General features: G+C 28.4%; 1 protein-coding gene across 1 annotated transcript; it reads right to left on the minus strand.

Moving 5' to 3' along the window:
- Positions 1–1,453: 1,453 nt before the first annotated feature.
- Positions 1,454–13,950, minus strand: LOC124353955 (glucose-induced degradation protein 4 homolog). The gene is made up of 4 exons (XM_046804040.1): positions 13,657–13,950; positions 9,409–9,576; positions 3,179–3,411; positions 1,454–2,111 (listed from the first exon to the last, which is right to left on the minus strand). Exons 1-4 carry the CDS (start codon positions 13,801–13,803, stop codon positions 2,048–2,050), a joined length of 612 nt encoding a protein of 203 aa, XP_046659996.1. The 5' UTR covers positions 13,804–13,950; the 3' UTR covers positions 1,454–2,047.
- Positions 13,951–14,806: the final 856 nt, after the last annotated feature.

Below are 14,806 nucleotides of genomic sequence, written 5' to 3' on the forward strand. Positions count from 1 at the left end.
TGTGGTTCTTAAAATATCACTCCTGCTGCAGTCATCAATAGATTAAAGAAGCAAAAAAGTTGAGATAGCATAATTTTTTGATCACCTTACAAAAAATAAAAAAGTAATTTTATAGTTAATTTTATACTTATTAATTACTTTAAAACTGGGTTCAAGTTGTTTTCACTTAAATGTTTCTTAAAATTAGCTTTTTAACATGTTATGCTGTTAAAGGTTAGTTAATTCATATACTTTGATTGGTATTGGATGGGTTAAATTATTTATCATCTCAAATCTAATTGTTCAAATAATAATATATACTACCACCCAATTGTTTTAACTATGTGTATTCTTGTATTTTGGGTCATAGTTTACTGATAGTTTCATTTATACACATCGAAACGAATAATTTTTTGCACTAAATGGTATTGAAATTGAGATATAATTTGTTACTAAAGTAATATATTTCATCAGTACACGAATAATTACACTCTTAAAAAGCTAGGTTGTCCCACATATTATGTCTTCTCTATAAACAAGTTATATATTCTCCAGATCTAAAACATGAATTTTAAGTAAAAATAATGTGATAAAGATTATTCATACCTCACTAATTTTATTGGCATACATATAATTTTGTTAAACCAAACCATTGGTAAGTGACTTAATTTTATTAAATTTTTGTAATGAAAATAATTAAAACATGCAGCGCTTGATAGTAAAATAAACAAAACTGAAAAGTCGAATTTCTCTTTGATGTATCTAACTGAGACACTACACAACTGTTTCACACCTGCAGCATATAGGTTACCATTTAAAAGAAACAAGAACAGTTTAAAATTAAAGAATGATAGTAAAATGGAACACTTTATTTGAAATGGATTAAGTAGTAATATAAGTTCTCTTTCCACATGTATATGTGTAATAACAAAATTACTTAAGATGATTTCAATTATTGACTTGTGCTTTACAATAGGTTGAATAGATTGATTTAAACATTTATTTTCATCAGTAACTATACAGTATGACAAGTAATGGGCAAGAGATAGAACTAAATTTAAATTACCAATTTTGGAAATTCACTGGCCTAATAAAGTAATGTTATATTATATGTAACAACATGTTATAATCACATATCATATTTTCTAAAATGTTACATTACTAAAAATATTTTATTAAGATATTAATTATATTTCTGATTTAGCTGATATAGAATTTTGTTAGTTTTTTGACATGAAAAAATTATATTATATAAGATTTACAATATCTAAACAAAATTTAAAAAGAGAGCAAGTAATAATTTAATGAGACTTTTTTTATTCCCATTAATGATTTTTATTAAAAAAAAATGATTTTTTAATCTACTTCTTTTAACCAATTACAAAAAAAATAATTAAATGTATTGATTGTACCACTACTAAGTCCTATCTACAGACATAAGAGTATTGAGTCTCCATGTCAGATAAAAAAATTGTTCAAAAATATCACAAATACATTTACAAACAAATATACAAAAAATACAGAGTCACTACTACAGAGAAGTAAATGATGAAACTATTAAATAAAATATTAAATTTTTTAAGTAATCACATAAAACAAGTTGTACTGTAAAAATTATAAAAAGAACATTTTTAAAAATTATAAAAATATTTTCACTTGATAATAAAGTTTACAATATAGTAATGTAGAGGTATAATAGAATTTAGTGTTCATGTACGGTTCAGTCTTCAGTCGTATAGAAATAACGATCTACAAGGTACTGTATCTTATACTTACAATGTGGGGCTTGGAGCCCGCCAATCCCAAATTTACAATAAACAGACAGTACAAATGGTAACCGCAAATCATACCTATACGTCTAAGGCATACAAAAACCAACTGACGATAAAATAATTTAAAAACCAATTCAAACTTTAACAAAACAACACATGGTTCTCTCTGATGTCAGTGACTAATTGTGATATCCGAAATCCGTTGTTTACTTTACATAAGATCACAAAATAATACAAAAAAATTTCGAATGTTGACACTGTCCCAGACCGCGTGGTCCCTTTGTTGCACTGACGTTTCACCTAAACTCGTAGATCTGTGTATTGTGTTCTGGCACATGACTCAGTGTCAGTGACTGGTACCTGCAACAAAATTCTTGATATTATATCTTAGTAAATGCACCTTAATGTAGAAATATACAGCTTTCTCCTTTGCTTAATTATTTTTACCGCAGAGATTTTTGTGAGTTTTATGTAGCTTTCACAAGTCACTTATATTCAAAATTTATAATGAGAATTAATTAGAAAATAAGTTGATTCAGAAGCGAAGAGACATATGAGAGTAGTAAGAGTGATTACTGTACCTGTATTGACATGGTTATTAAATTGTATTTTCCACCTAATCTGATTTGATTGGATTAACCTACAAAGTGGTGTGTAAATCTTCAGTAGTAACACAGTATTTTGGGTCTATTGGCAGTATCTTTTTGAATAATGATTTGAACTGTAAAAAATATATATATATATATGTAACATTCACAAAATTTTTCTGAATAAGTTGTAAACCAAGAATGATTTAATTACATTTTTCCACAAATCTTGTAAATGATATACATACATACATATATACAAGCAAAGAATATAATATATAATTTATATTGTCTTATTGTTTTTATTGGTACTTGTTTGATAATAGAACTAAGCTTGCAAATCCCTCTACTCTCTTCCTTTTAACACTTATAGAGTTTATCCTGAAAATGAACTGTTTTAAATTCAAAGATAATTTCTATTTACAAATAAAAAGTACAGTCATGGGAACACAAATGACACCCTCTTATACAAATATTTTGTATGGCCTTATTTGAACAAAATTTCTTAAATTCCCAAAATAAACTTCCTCTGATACGGTATCTTTACATTGATGATATTTTTCTTTATATAGCAACATGATGAAGATCTCAAAGATTTTATTGAGATTTTATTAGTTCTTATTTGTAGCCATGTGCTTTCAAAAGTGATTGGAGAATATTTTCCATGTAACATTTAAGTCATGTAAACACATACATACACGATATCCTATGAGGCTTCTTAAATGAGAACATTTTGCAACATCCGGCCAGCACCACTTTGAAGGTTAATATGATTTTCAGGTTAGCAAGGTCCACTAGACTAGCAAAATTATTGTTCCCATAAAAAATAATATATCTCACCATTCCGAACTGCGGTGGTAATAGTATCCTTCGATCGTAGCCGCAGACTTCTGGAAGCAAATGTAGTAGAAACCCGCAAAGCTGGCACCATTGATGTCTTTTATCGTGTGGTCAGGGACTAAGAAGTGTTCCTTCCATCTCATGAACACATAATCTGTCAGCTGCAGCGCTTGGTAGTCGTAGCAGTCTGAGTTGAATGTCTTGGCGTACTGGTAGAAAGAACTGAACTTGCTCTGTAACATTCCAGCAAGTTTCGTTGTATGTCATTTTCATTACAAAACTAATTGAATTTATATTTATTTATGAAATTTTATCAGAAATCCCAATCCATTAAAATTTTGATTAAAGTAACAACTAGTAATAATGTCCTTAGACACAGACATGAGATTTTCAACTGTTATTATAAACATTATTTAAACACAATAATGTCACAAAAAATTAAGTATTTTTTAATAATAGATTATAACACTTTTCAATAAATTATTTTAATGAATCAAGATTTTTGGCTGAGTATTTCTCACAATAAAAACATATTGTGTAGGTCTACATTGATATTTTTCGTCGTCTATACTATTTGTATCATAGGTTTGTTTTTAATTCCACTCTATTTTTTTCACTGCATGAAGTAATTGAAAATATTACTATTTTCATTAATAATTGGCTAAGAAAAAGTTTATCAGGCACTGAAAAAAAGACAGAATGCAGATAACTTCTGAAAAATCAACATTTGTAAATTAGTAATTCTAATAATCAATCATTGACATCCAGCCAAACAATATCTGCTACATATTGTGTCAGCTGAATTCTTCAATTTCTTGTTAAGTTTGTATTGATTATTCATGATTTTAAAGGGTAGCAGAATAACAAACATTTTCCATCATTGTAAAAAAACAACAATTCTGGAATTCGATACACCAACACTGCCATCATGTTGACTATGGCACCACTCTCCTGCTTTAGTATATGTTGTTACTACCGTCAGTGTAGCACAAGGCCTGTACCATTCTCTTCTCAGTTCAAAAAGTATTGATACCTCAGTTTGTTAATCACAAACTACTGTAACTAGTAGAGTTATAATAAGAGGTGGTTTTGCTTAGGCAGTCCAGTGATTTGGGTGTTTAAACTAGCAGGTACCTAACATAGCAGCCGGAATTACTTAACAAAACCTGCTGTTTAAAAAATGAAATATTAAACAATAGTGGTTTACAAAATTACATGTCTAAGATAATGGACTTAGAGTTCCATAATATGATCAATATCAAATTTTTTGGATCGTCCAGTCAAAAATAAAAGTAACAATGGTAATTTAATAATTTTTTTCATATACCTCTCAACATAAACCCAACCATAAACAGTACATGTGTACCTTACCTGTCTTATATAAAAATTTGGCCTTAATCGGTTCATAACTTTTGAGTTGTGAATTTTAAAATTTGCAATTTGGCTGAAAAGTGCCAAACTTCAGTATCTATCTATATTTTTTAATCGGAGAATAGATATATCCATCACAGTTAATGTGTTAAAAACTGGTATAACTTGGCTTCACAACAGTGTTTTGCCAAGAAAATTAAAAGTTATGTTTTTTTTTTACTATTTCTATTATCCATTCATATTTCATACTAAAATAATCTCAAAAAAGTCATCTTACGATTGATATATTAACTTGCAGTAACAACATCTTTTACAAAATATTTATAAAATTAATATTTTTCGGTAACAAACTAATTTTTATATTTGGAATTCATATTACAATATTCTATAATAATATATGAATAAAACAAAACAAACTTCAGTATCTATCTATACTTTTTGATCGGAGAATAGATATATCCATCACAGTTAATGTGTTAAAAACTGGTATAACTTGGCTTCACAACAGTGTTTTGCCAAGAAAATTAAAAGTTATGTTTTTTTTTACTATTTCTATTACCCATTCATATTTTATACTAAAATAATCTAAAAAAAGTCATCTTACGATTGATATATTAACTTGCAGTAACAACATCTTTTACAAAATATTTATAAAATTCATATTTTTCGGTAACAAAGTAATTTTTATATTTGGAATTCATATTACAATATTCTATAATAATATATGAATAAAACAAAACAAATTTTAGATAAAACGTGCTGAAGAGTTTAGATAACTTTCATTAAACAGTCTAAATTTTTAGTCAACATTATCAACGACTTAATAATGCACATAACATATGAAATGGGATTGGTACTGAAAGGGTTAAACACAACTTGTGACTCATGACTTACGCATGTTCAATAGCATGTTTCTTGATTTGTTCATTTGAATGAATACATTATCTTTTGAAAATTCACACATGAAAAATTCTTAATATGTTTTTTACAGTTTATTTTGTTAAATAATAATAACATAAATGTTTGTAATCGTTACCTATTGAAATTTTAACTTGTTAAAAAACCTTATAGAATGACAAAAAGTTAGTGATATTCCAGATTCTGATTAAACTTTTTATACTTAGTATACTTTCTTCTAAGAATTGTTTTTGACTTTTCTCATATTCTGCTGAAAAATGTTCTCCTTTGTAGGACGGACAGACCATCCACACTGACTGCAATATTTTGTATATAAAAACACCATGCTATACAAAATTATTATCTCCACAGGCAAAGAAAAACTTGTAAAGTAATTTGTCCACATCCACTTAAAGATGCTTGTCACAATAATGGGATTGTCCTATGTAATGGGCCATAGTCACATCTTAGACTACTTTAACATTCTATGGTCTGTGCTAAGTTATCGGTTGGGAAAAGCCAACCACATGTAATTAACAGTACAAATTAAAAGCGAACACAATAAATGAATCTCTTAAAAAAAAACTTCCTTCATTCTATTGGTCTATGTTTGCACTGGTCACCATTTTTTTAGTTTCTTTTGTTATTTCTATTGAGTTGTTTATTATTGGATGAGAGTTAGCGAATTTCTATTCTGCAATCTCAACAAAACCTGTTACAAGACACCTGATGTGGAATATTCCTACCTTATTGTATTTAGTTCCATTTCTTACTATAAAATACAGAACAAAAAAAATAAATTTTCCATACAAAATTTTTCCAAGTAATGCAAAAAAGCTTGTTTTGGATCTAACGATATCACAAAGTGTCATTTCATATGCATATTTTGATGTCTGAATGTAAAAGTGTGTTTATACGTAAGTATGTATGTAAATGTACTAAAGTGCCGCTTTTTGCAGAATTTGGCACGAATGAAATCTGATAGCCTCACTACATGCATGATAAGCACATGCAGCATCTCTTTTAAAATCCTGGTTGTAAAGTTAAAAATGTTGAATTTTTATTTTGGTTTTTTTTTAATCAACCAAAATCAGGATTTTCTTTATTATACGTTTTTGGTTTAACGCAGATGTTTTAACATAATAAAGTGCATATTGTGATAATACAGTTTGAGAACATAGTACATTGTATAGTAAACTGTGCCTGAATGACAACATCGGCCAACTTATTCTTTCCAGAAATCTACTGTGAAAGGGAGAGGCTAAATAAAACTTTTACAATGTCAAAGAAAATATTTTGGCAACATTTTATTGGAATTGTTGAACATTACTGATAAATTAATGAAATGCACATAATTCTGTGAAGGTAAACAATTTGTTACAGTACCTTCGTTTATATAATTTATTAGGGATTGTTATAATTTATTTATACGTGCATTATTATCAAATAATAATTTGGGTGGCAGTAAAAACAGTAAATAATATCCAGTAAGTGATAGTAGACAACATTGTCTTTGCCTCTGTCGATATTTACAGGCAAGCACTGATCCCACCAATCTGATGTGTTAATTTATGTTCTGCACTAGTGTTTAATACTCTGTTTATACAGATCTTAAGATAGTGTTTGTGTCGGGTAAAATATTGCAGTCAGGAGTTAAGCATCTATTATTAGTTAATTGAACAAAATAAATAATTATTAATGTATCTAATAACTATTGAATATTGACGTATTTCTAATAGAACTAAGACATTTCTCACCAGACTCACAATCCCAATAATATGATCCTGTAAAAATAGTTAACAATGACAAGCTAAAATATGGTCACAAAATTACAGCAATCATTTATAACATGTTTATCCAACATTGTTTCCTAACACAACGAAGAACTGTTTTAGAAACTAATAGAAAGATTTATTTACATACAGTTTTTGCTAATTATTCAAACACTGATACTCAATAAAAACACGGGTAGAAACTAACCACGACACCATTATGTACACAAAAATAGGCTAGTTCAAAATAATTCTAATTTACATTATGTTGTTGAATGAAATGTGAAATATAATTTGAAATAACGGCCTTGGCACAGAGCATGTGCCTATACTTACCGGGACTACAGGAATTAACTTTATCCGAAAAATATGTAAATTTTCAAGTTTTTAATTGAGTATTTCAATTTTTCTAAAAATCCGAACAATTACCCACAGTTTGGAATGGTTATAACTGACTAAACCAGCTCTTCGAACAAAGCTCCAACAGGTGTTTGGCCATAAAACTTTGCTAAAACAAAATCTCTTAATTTTGATCTTCTGATATTGAAGCATAACCTTCTCAAATTAAAAATGGATTCCAGATGTAATAAAAGAATAAAATTATTGCACACGTTTTTATAAGACTTAACTTGAAGATGGTTTCAATTATTTATAAAGAATTTTTATGAAATGTTTACAAAAATATATGTATTATCTATAAACGTATAGCAATGTAAAAATCGTGAAAAACTTATATAACTCTTACTATTAAAAATTGTTGTTTCATTTAAGATAATAATATAATTTAAACACGTGTAATTTGACTGGAAGATTTAAAAAAAAAATAAAAACAACTTAAATACTCACACTTACCAGCAATATTTGTGAGTTATCTGATTTGAATGGTCTAAGCCCTAGATGGATATTCATAGATTAAACCTAGAACTGTTACCATACCCGTGCTTGTATAACCAACATTACTCTATTGCTGGCATATTAATTTTTTTTTTTTAATTGCTCAAGTGTTTCCCTTATTGAACAACATATATAACTTTTAAACGAAATAACTATAACTTTAGCTAAATAATTTTAATGTTAACAGATTGTTTTCTACAAATTACAAAAGGATTTTCTAAATTAAAAAAACTTTGAAAATACAAACATACATTTTGAACTATACATATTAAAACTTTTCCTTCAATAATAGACCTTATCTGATAAGTCTTCAAAAATGTGCACAAATTTTTATAGGTTTCTTTTCATACGTCTAGAATCCATATATATTTTTTAAATTTTAAAGTTGATTTTAAAGTATTATTTTATAACATGAAGAGATTTTTATAAAAATAATGAAAATCTATTTAGAACCAAACATCCTTCATGTTTTAGGCTACTACACAAGTCTAACCTCCATATAATTCATCTCTTATCTAGAATAGTTAAACCGTGGTTCAGTACGAGAGTACCGGAGAGGTGTCGGCGGACCTAGCGGTTGCGGTTGGCGGACCGGTTCAATCTCGTTGTCCAAGCGGCCAGCGTTTCCGGTTTGGGCCGTACACCAACCCGCTCATCGCACCTGGGGGTTAATAGCCTACAGTATGAAACTCATATGGACACCACAAACTTAGATATAGATACCGTAGGTAAACAGACAGATTTACCAACATTAAATAAATCTGTTTTGATTAATATATTTCAATATTTTCAAATTTTTCTTGAGAGATATACACCATACCACAAAAGTATGAACAAACCATACCATAATTTATTAATTTTTATTCAAAGCATATATTCTGTTTTAACAAAACGAGATAAAATTAATTAAGAATTAATAATACAATTTTTCGAAATCCATTTAAATGACTTACCATTTTTTACACTAAAATTTGGTTATATAAGATTCACAATAAAAAGATACTAAATTTGTTAGCCGATTCCACAAACATCACTTTCAGTTCCGGTTTACAAAACACTTATGCAATGGAAATAATTGTTATTAATTTGTTTACATATCTACAAATGTTTATTGGTAAATTGTTTCTAAGACGTCTTTTCTAACTTAGGCTATTTATATAAGTGCTGAAACGATTTAAGAAAAACTAAATGTACTAACTCTACGTGTTTAAATTTTTATCACTATATTAATATACTTTTTACATGAAATTAAGAAAAAATCTACTACAGTTTTTCATGGCTAGAAATAATATTCACCCAATGTTTTTTATCAACGTCCTCATCAGCGTCCCATTTTCTTGTTAAAAAAGGATATTTTTTGCTGATGATTTCACCATCGAAAAACGTAGTTAATGTTGGGAACTCTTCTGTCAACCCTTTAATTTTGAGATATCCACAGAGGTAGGAATTTTCTTCATCAACATGCTGAAATAAATACAAAAATTTTACATTACAAAAAACACAAATTGAAAAACAACAAAATTATTGTTGGCTTTCGATATTTTTAAACTCTTACTAATGTTAGAAAACTAAATCTAATTATTAAGTTTATAATGATAGGAAATATACCTAAATGTAATACAAAACTGTAAAATGAAACTCTTTAAGTAAGCTATAACTTCTAAAACCATAGAGTGGAGTCTTACAGATAATTACGATGCCTAGCCGAGTACCTTTGCTTAAAAAGTACAGTTATGCTACTGATACAATAATTTATGTCATAAAATTGTGGAAGTTATCAGCTTCTTATGGGAACTGTGACTTTCCTACAACTTTGGACTACTACTGTTAAAAAAAATAAAAAAATCGGCTTACAGATGCTTCTGGAAGTTGTAATACCTTGTACCACCTTTCTTATGACTCAGTTAATGCTAAATGGCAAGGAATTACACAGCCCAGAAAAGACCCCCCAAGATATTCTAGAATATTGGTCTGTAATGTTAATTATTTACAATTTTTATTTTTAGTTATTACATTGATTTTAACTGTTAAGAATTTCAAAATGTAATTGTTATCTCGTAGATTTATTATATATCCTGTTGTTTATAAATGCTTAGAAATTTTAACATAATACAAGACACTTTCAAAATAGAATGACAATTCTCCTATGGTAATTTAGTCTATACACCTGTGTTGTAAAAATAGTTTTTAGATATTTTTGTAGATTGCTTAGAATTGTAACCATATTTTCTATTCTCAGGATTCAAAATTCTTTATTACAAACAGTATCCAACTGTAGTGTCAATAAGTTTTTACAAATAGGTATTACACAGCAATAATGTAAGATACGCCACTAACAGCCTTGAGGGAGTCAATCAATGCATTAAAAAACTTAATGCTACTACTAAAGAGATTTTGATCAAAGAAACTTTTGAAATGATTACCAATTTTAATTTTGATTTTATTGGATTGTCTTAAATCGTATAGAACTGTGGTGCTTGTTACGTGAAACAAATACAGTGTTTTTGCACACAGGTTAAACAATTCAAAATGTAAAATGGATGGAAAGGTAAGAACGCAGGAACCCTTGAAGATTATCCTGCAGGAAATCAGTGTGGTTTCCAAATGCTGCTGCTTTCAACTTCCTCTTTTGACCAACATTGCTTCCTTTTTAAAGGCATAAAACAAGAACCAATTGTCATAATGAGATGAAATTTTCATATTAAGTCAAATAAAATCTGTTCTTTCCAATAAAAAGATTTTTGTTCTTTCCAACGGGATTTTTTTAGGCCTCCAGTAAGAAAAACCCTTCCAAATATACTGACCTCCAGATAAAACCAAGTACCATTAAATTTAACAAACAAAGTACTGTAGTAAAATATACTTACTTCCATCTAATGGATGGTTATGGCTAATTCCATGTCAAATCAACCGCAAAAAAGGGATTATTTCAACCATCATCTCATATTTTTATGAAACTTGGCATGGTTGTTCCATTCATTTATGTAAGTAATCATGCAGAATTTTTTCCTTGTATCTCTTACAGTTTACAGTCTTAAAGTTTAAGGAATATTGCGATTTTTATTGTTCGGCTACGAGAAAGAACTTGTTTTCCAATGGGAAATAAAACATACATTTCTTATTTACCAACCAATTTACATGTAATTTTTTTTTTTATAAATGAAAAGGTTAGGAACAATGTAAAATATAAATAAAACTACCAAATTTTCACTTGGGGCCAAGAAAATGTTTTAAATGTTATTTTAAAATGTTTTATACGAAATGCAAGAGTTTTACAACAAATAAAATATTTACAAAAAGGAAAAAGACAATCATGAAATTCTTTTTTTGGTTTTTGTTCTATGATATACCTGCTCTATTGCCTGAAACATCATGTAAAAAAACCAGTTGGTAGGCAGGATTTATTTCCAAAAACGATTTAAAATGTACAGTTTTATTTCAGGTGAATAAATAACTTTAGGTTTACAATTATTTCCATATACACATTTTTTAAATTAACCATGTCAACTCACTTTATACACAACTTAAATCTTGTTAAAACCTATAATTAAGCTAATTATATATATATATATATATATATATTATATATATATAAACTTAACAAACAATAAAATATATATTAATTTTGTGATGTTATATGATGTCATACTAGCTAATTAATTAATCGACTTAAATTCAACAATATTTAGCTCAAGACAGTTACCAAAGTTTATAATTGTTTTATAGTGTCAAATTTAGCTTGGATACATACATTCTTGGAAAAAGCGGTAAACTTTTCCAGTCATTGTTTTTGGGGATGCATCATTTCAAGAATATGAGGAATGGGTACGACACATGTGTCTTCTTTCTTAGGCCAAAAAAATTATGGTATGGTCCACAGGGATGTAAAACTATACAGTGACATCTTTTTCTTCAGTTTTTACCTAACTCACCATGCTTAAATACCAGAAGCTATCACATACACAAGCAATGAAACATCCATGATACAAATCTTCAAATTTAATAAAAAAAGTTGCCTGATTGTTAAATAAATTTAAAATAATTAATTGTTCATCCTTGGTAATTCCTCTAGGATGTTTACAGATTCATGAGGCCAGTTTAGAGGAGGATTACAAAGAATTGATGTTGCACATAATGGTTTTTGTAGATATTGTATATTATTATGCCGTTAATAATAACAAAACACTAATTATTAAAATCAAACCGAAGAATATGTGTCACATTAGGTCTGCACTGAATGACCAATAACTGTGAACTGACCAGAAGCCAATAGTTAAAATAACAACTCAAAACATAAACAAGTATAATATTCATTAATGCAGTATATCTTAAAACCGTGCTATTGAGGTAGCTTAAAATTTCCTCTTTATAGTAATATAATAAAATAAATTTGAAAAGCAATTCTAGCGGCTATGTACATATTACGTATGCAATGTTTGCTATGCAATTAGATTCTAGTTCCAAGCAGTTCAGGAAGTTTAAAAAAAAGACAGGAATCTGAAGCAGCTGGACAGTTAAAAACATATTTAAGAAGACTGGAATTAAGTTACACTCTTCAGCTCTTCAAAAAAATTGTTTTTTAATTGAAAACTATGTATTTTTGGGGTGTAGTTTTTTATTAGGCCACCTAAACACTTGAGTAAATTATTGGAATAAAATAATCAATATCTAAAATCAAGTCCTTACTCTTGTTAGGGTTTTCTGAGTTATGTTATATAACTTACGGTTAGGGTCAATTATTGTAAAATGGTGTTTGCCACCCAATTAAATAAATAAATAATAACATTGATGTTACTTTACTATTAAAAACAGATGATTTTAATTTTATATTTGTTTATGTTCTATACTTATTTGCCTAATATATATAACTACTGAAAATTGCTGTTGAAAATAATATAACTTATTTAATAAACATATTTATTACAATAAATATTTTTGAACCTGTTTAGTAATATGAAGAAAACAACAATAAATACACTCAATATAGTAATAAAATTTAATTTAGCAGACTACTTGGGCGAATACTACACATAACGGAAGTAAATTTATCTCGCTAGGATTAATTTTTTCCCTCCTAAAAAAAATCGTAATGAATTTTTAGTCTGGGAATCAATAAGAATTTTAATCTGCATGATTATTTTGTTTATTGACTTAGCCTAACTATTTTAATTTTTTTGATATTGTTATTTAATAATAGTTAATAAAAGAGGTGTAAACAATACATTTAATACTAACATTTGTTATTGTTCAAAATAAATGATCATTTCTGCTTGACTATATTAGTGGAATTGATATATTGTAGGATAGTTTCAGTTAGATATTACATTCGATTGGAGACCCGATGATAACTGTAGCCTATTTTGGTTTTTAAACGGAATCAACTTTGAAAACGTGAAGTTAATTGAAGTATTTTGGAAAGCATATTTAGTGTCAGCTTCTTTTTGAAATACCAAAGCATTGTTCTTTATATTCCTGATGTGTAGCTCTTCTTTCAAAGCTGGATGGTATAATTGTATTATAGTTTTTATTCATTTTAAAACTAACCTGTAATACAACTTCAACTTCGTAGCTGTTTCCCTTCGATTTTTGGTGACCTTGGAATCTGGAACCGTTGTACAAAAGTGACCTTGTTACCCCTGGTTGTTTAGAGTTAGCTGGCGGAGGAGGCACTATTTCAACTTTAACTGGCATTTTACATTTGAGACAAGTCAAATCGCTACAAAATCTCGATAAATATAAATTGTTTGAAGGCTCAATTTTGACAGATCTCCAAGATATGGCGTCACGTCGTCTACGATCTACTTGACTATCGTTTTAGTCCTATTGTTCTGACAGAGTATGGCCAACTTCAGAACGATCAGTGAACTACGAGGTTTATTAATTATGTTTATATAAAGTAACAAAAACAATGACATATTGTTATTAGTTTTAAAATGATCGTTTGCGTATTCTTTATATCTATTACCTACTAATTTATCTCTTTATATTATTCCATTACCTAAATACCGATTGTTTTAGGATCAGTGTAACTCCAATAATCAAATCATTAATACACAACAAATTAAATAACGATGCCAGAACAGCTTTTATATTATTCAGAGTAGTTTTCCATAATTTACTCTATAGTTATTAATGCAAATAATAATTTGTTAGCATATTGGGTGTCAGGCTGTAATATTCTTTTTTATCTTCAAGAGATAGAACAAAAGATAATATTAGTCTACAGTTCATTATTAATTTTATTTAAATCAAGAAGGTGTGACTAGACTACCGGTTAATTGACAGCTCAGTGCGTTATTATTTCATTTTATTTAACTTTGATCTGCATTATATCAAAACATCAACTACAAAGAGAGTCAAAAGCTCAATGTCTTCTTGTCCAATGAGTAGGATAGACATTCTCAACCTTCGTCATGAAACAAACTAACAAAGTAAAATGTACCAATGTCTACAGAATAATCTAATGACTTATTTGAAAATATCACTTATCTGCATCAACTAATGTAAATAAACAAAACATACATTATCATAAACTAATAATATCATATAAACTCCTAAAATATCTCCCTTGCGCTCACCCTAGGCATGGAGAGGGCTCTGGATTATTATTTGTCGTTGGATTCTTGGCGAGGGGAAAAAACCACCGTGAAGTTAGCGTCACTTTATCGTCCGTCTGTATTCCGTGCAACAATTT

This window comes from Homalodisca vitripennis, chromosome 2 (assembly GCF_021130785.1).
Source record: "Homalodisca vitripennis isolate AUS2020 chromosome 2, UT_GWSS_2.1, whole genome shotgun sequence".
Taxonomy (NCBI): Eukaryota; Metazoa; Arthropoda; class Insecta; order Hemiptera; family Cicadellidae; genus Homalodisca; species Homalodisca vitripennis.

Excerpts from the sequence above, each read along its gene's own strand:
- LOC124353955 (XM_046804040.1), bottom strand. The coding sequence starts at position 13,803 with ATGCCAGTTAAAGTTGAAATAGTGCCTCCTCCGCCAGCTAACTCTAAA. Across the intron at positions 9,577-13,656 it reads AAGTTGAAGTTGTATTACAG|CATGTTGATGAAGAAAATTC; the intron begins GTTAGTTTTAAA and ends TATTTATTTCAG. Across the intron at positions 3,412-9,408 it reads ACGTTGATAAAAAACATTGG|AGCAAGTTCAGTTCTTTCTA; the intron begins GTGAATATTATT and ends GGAATGTTACAG.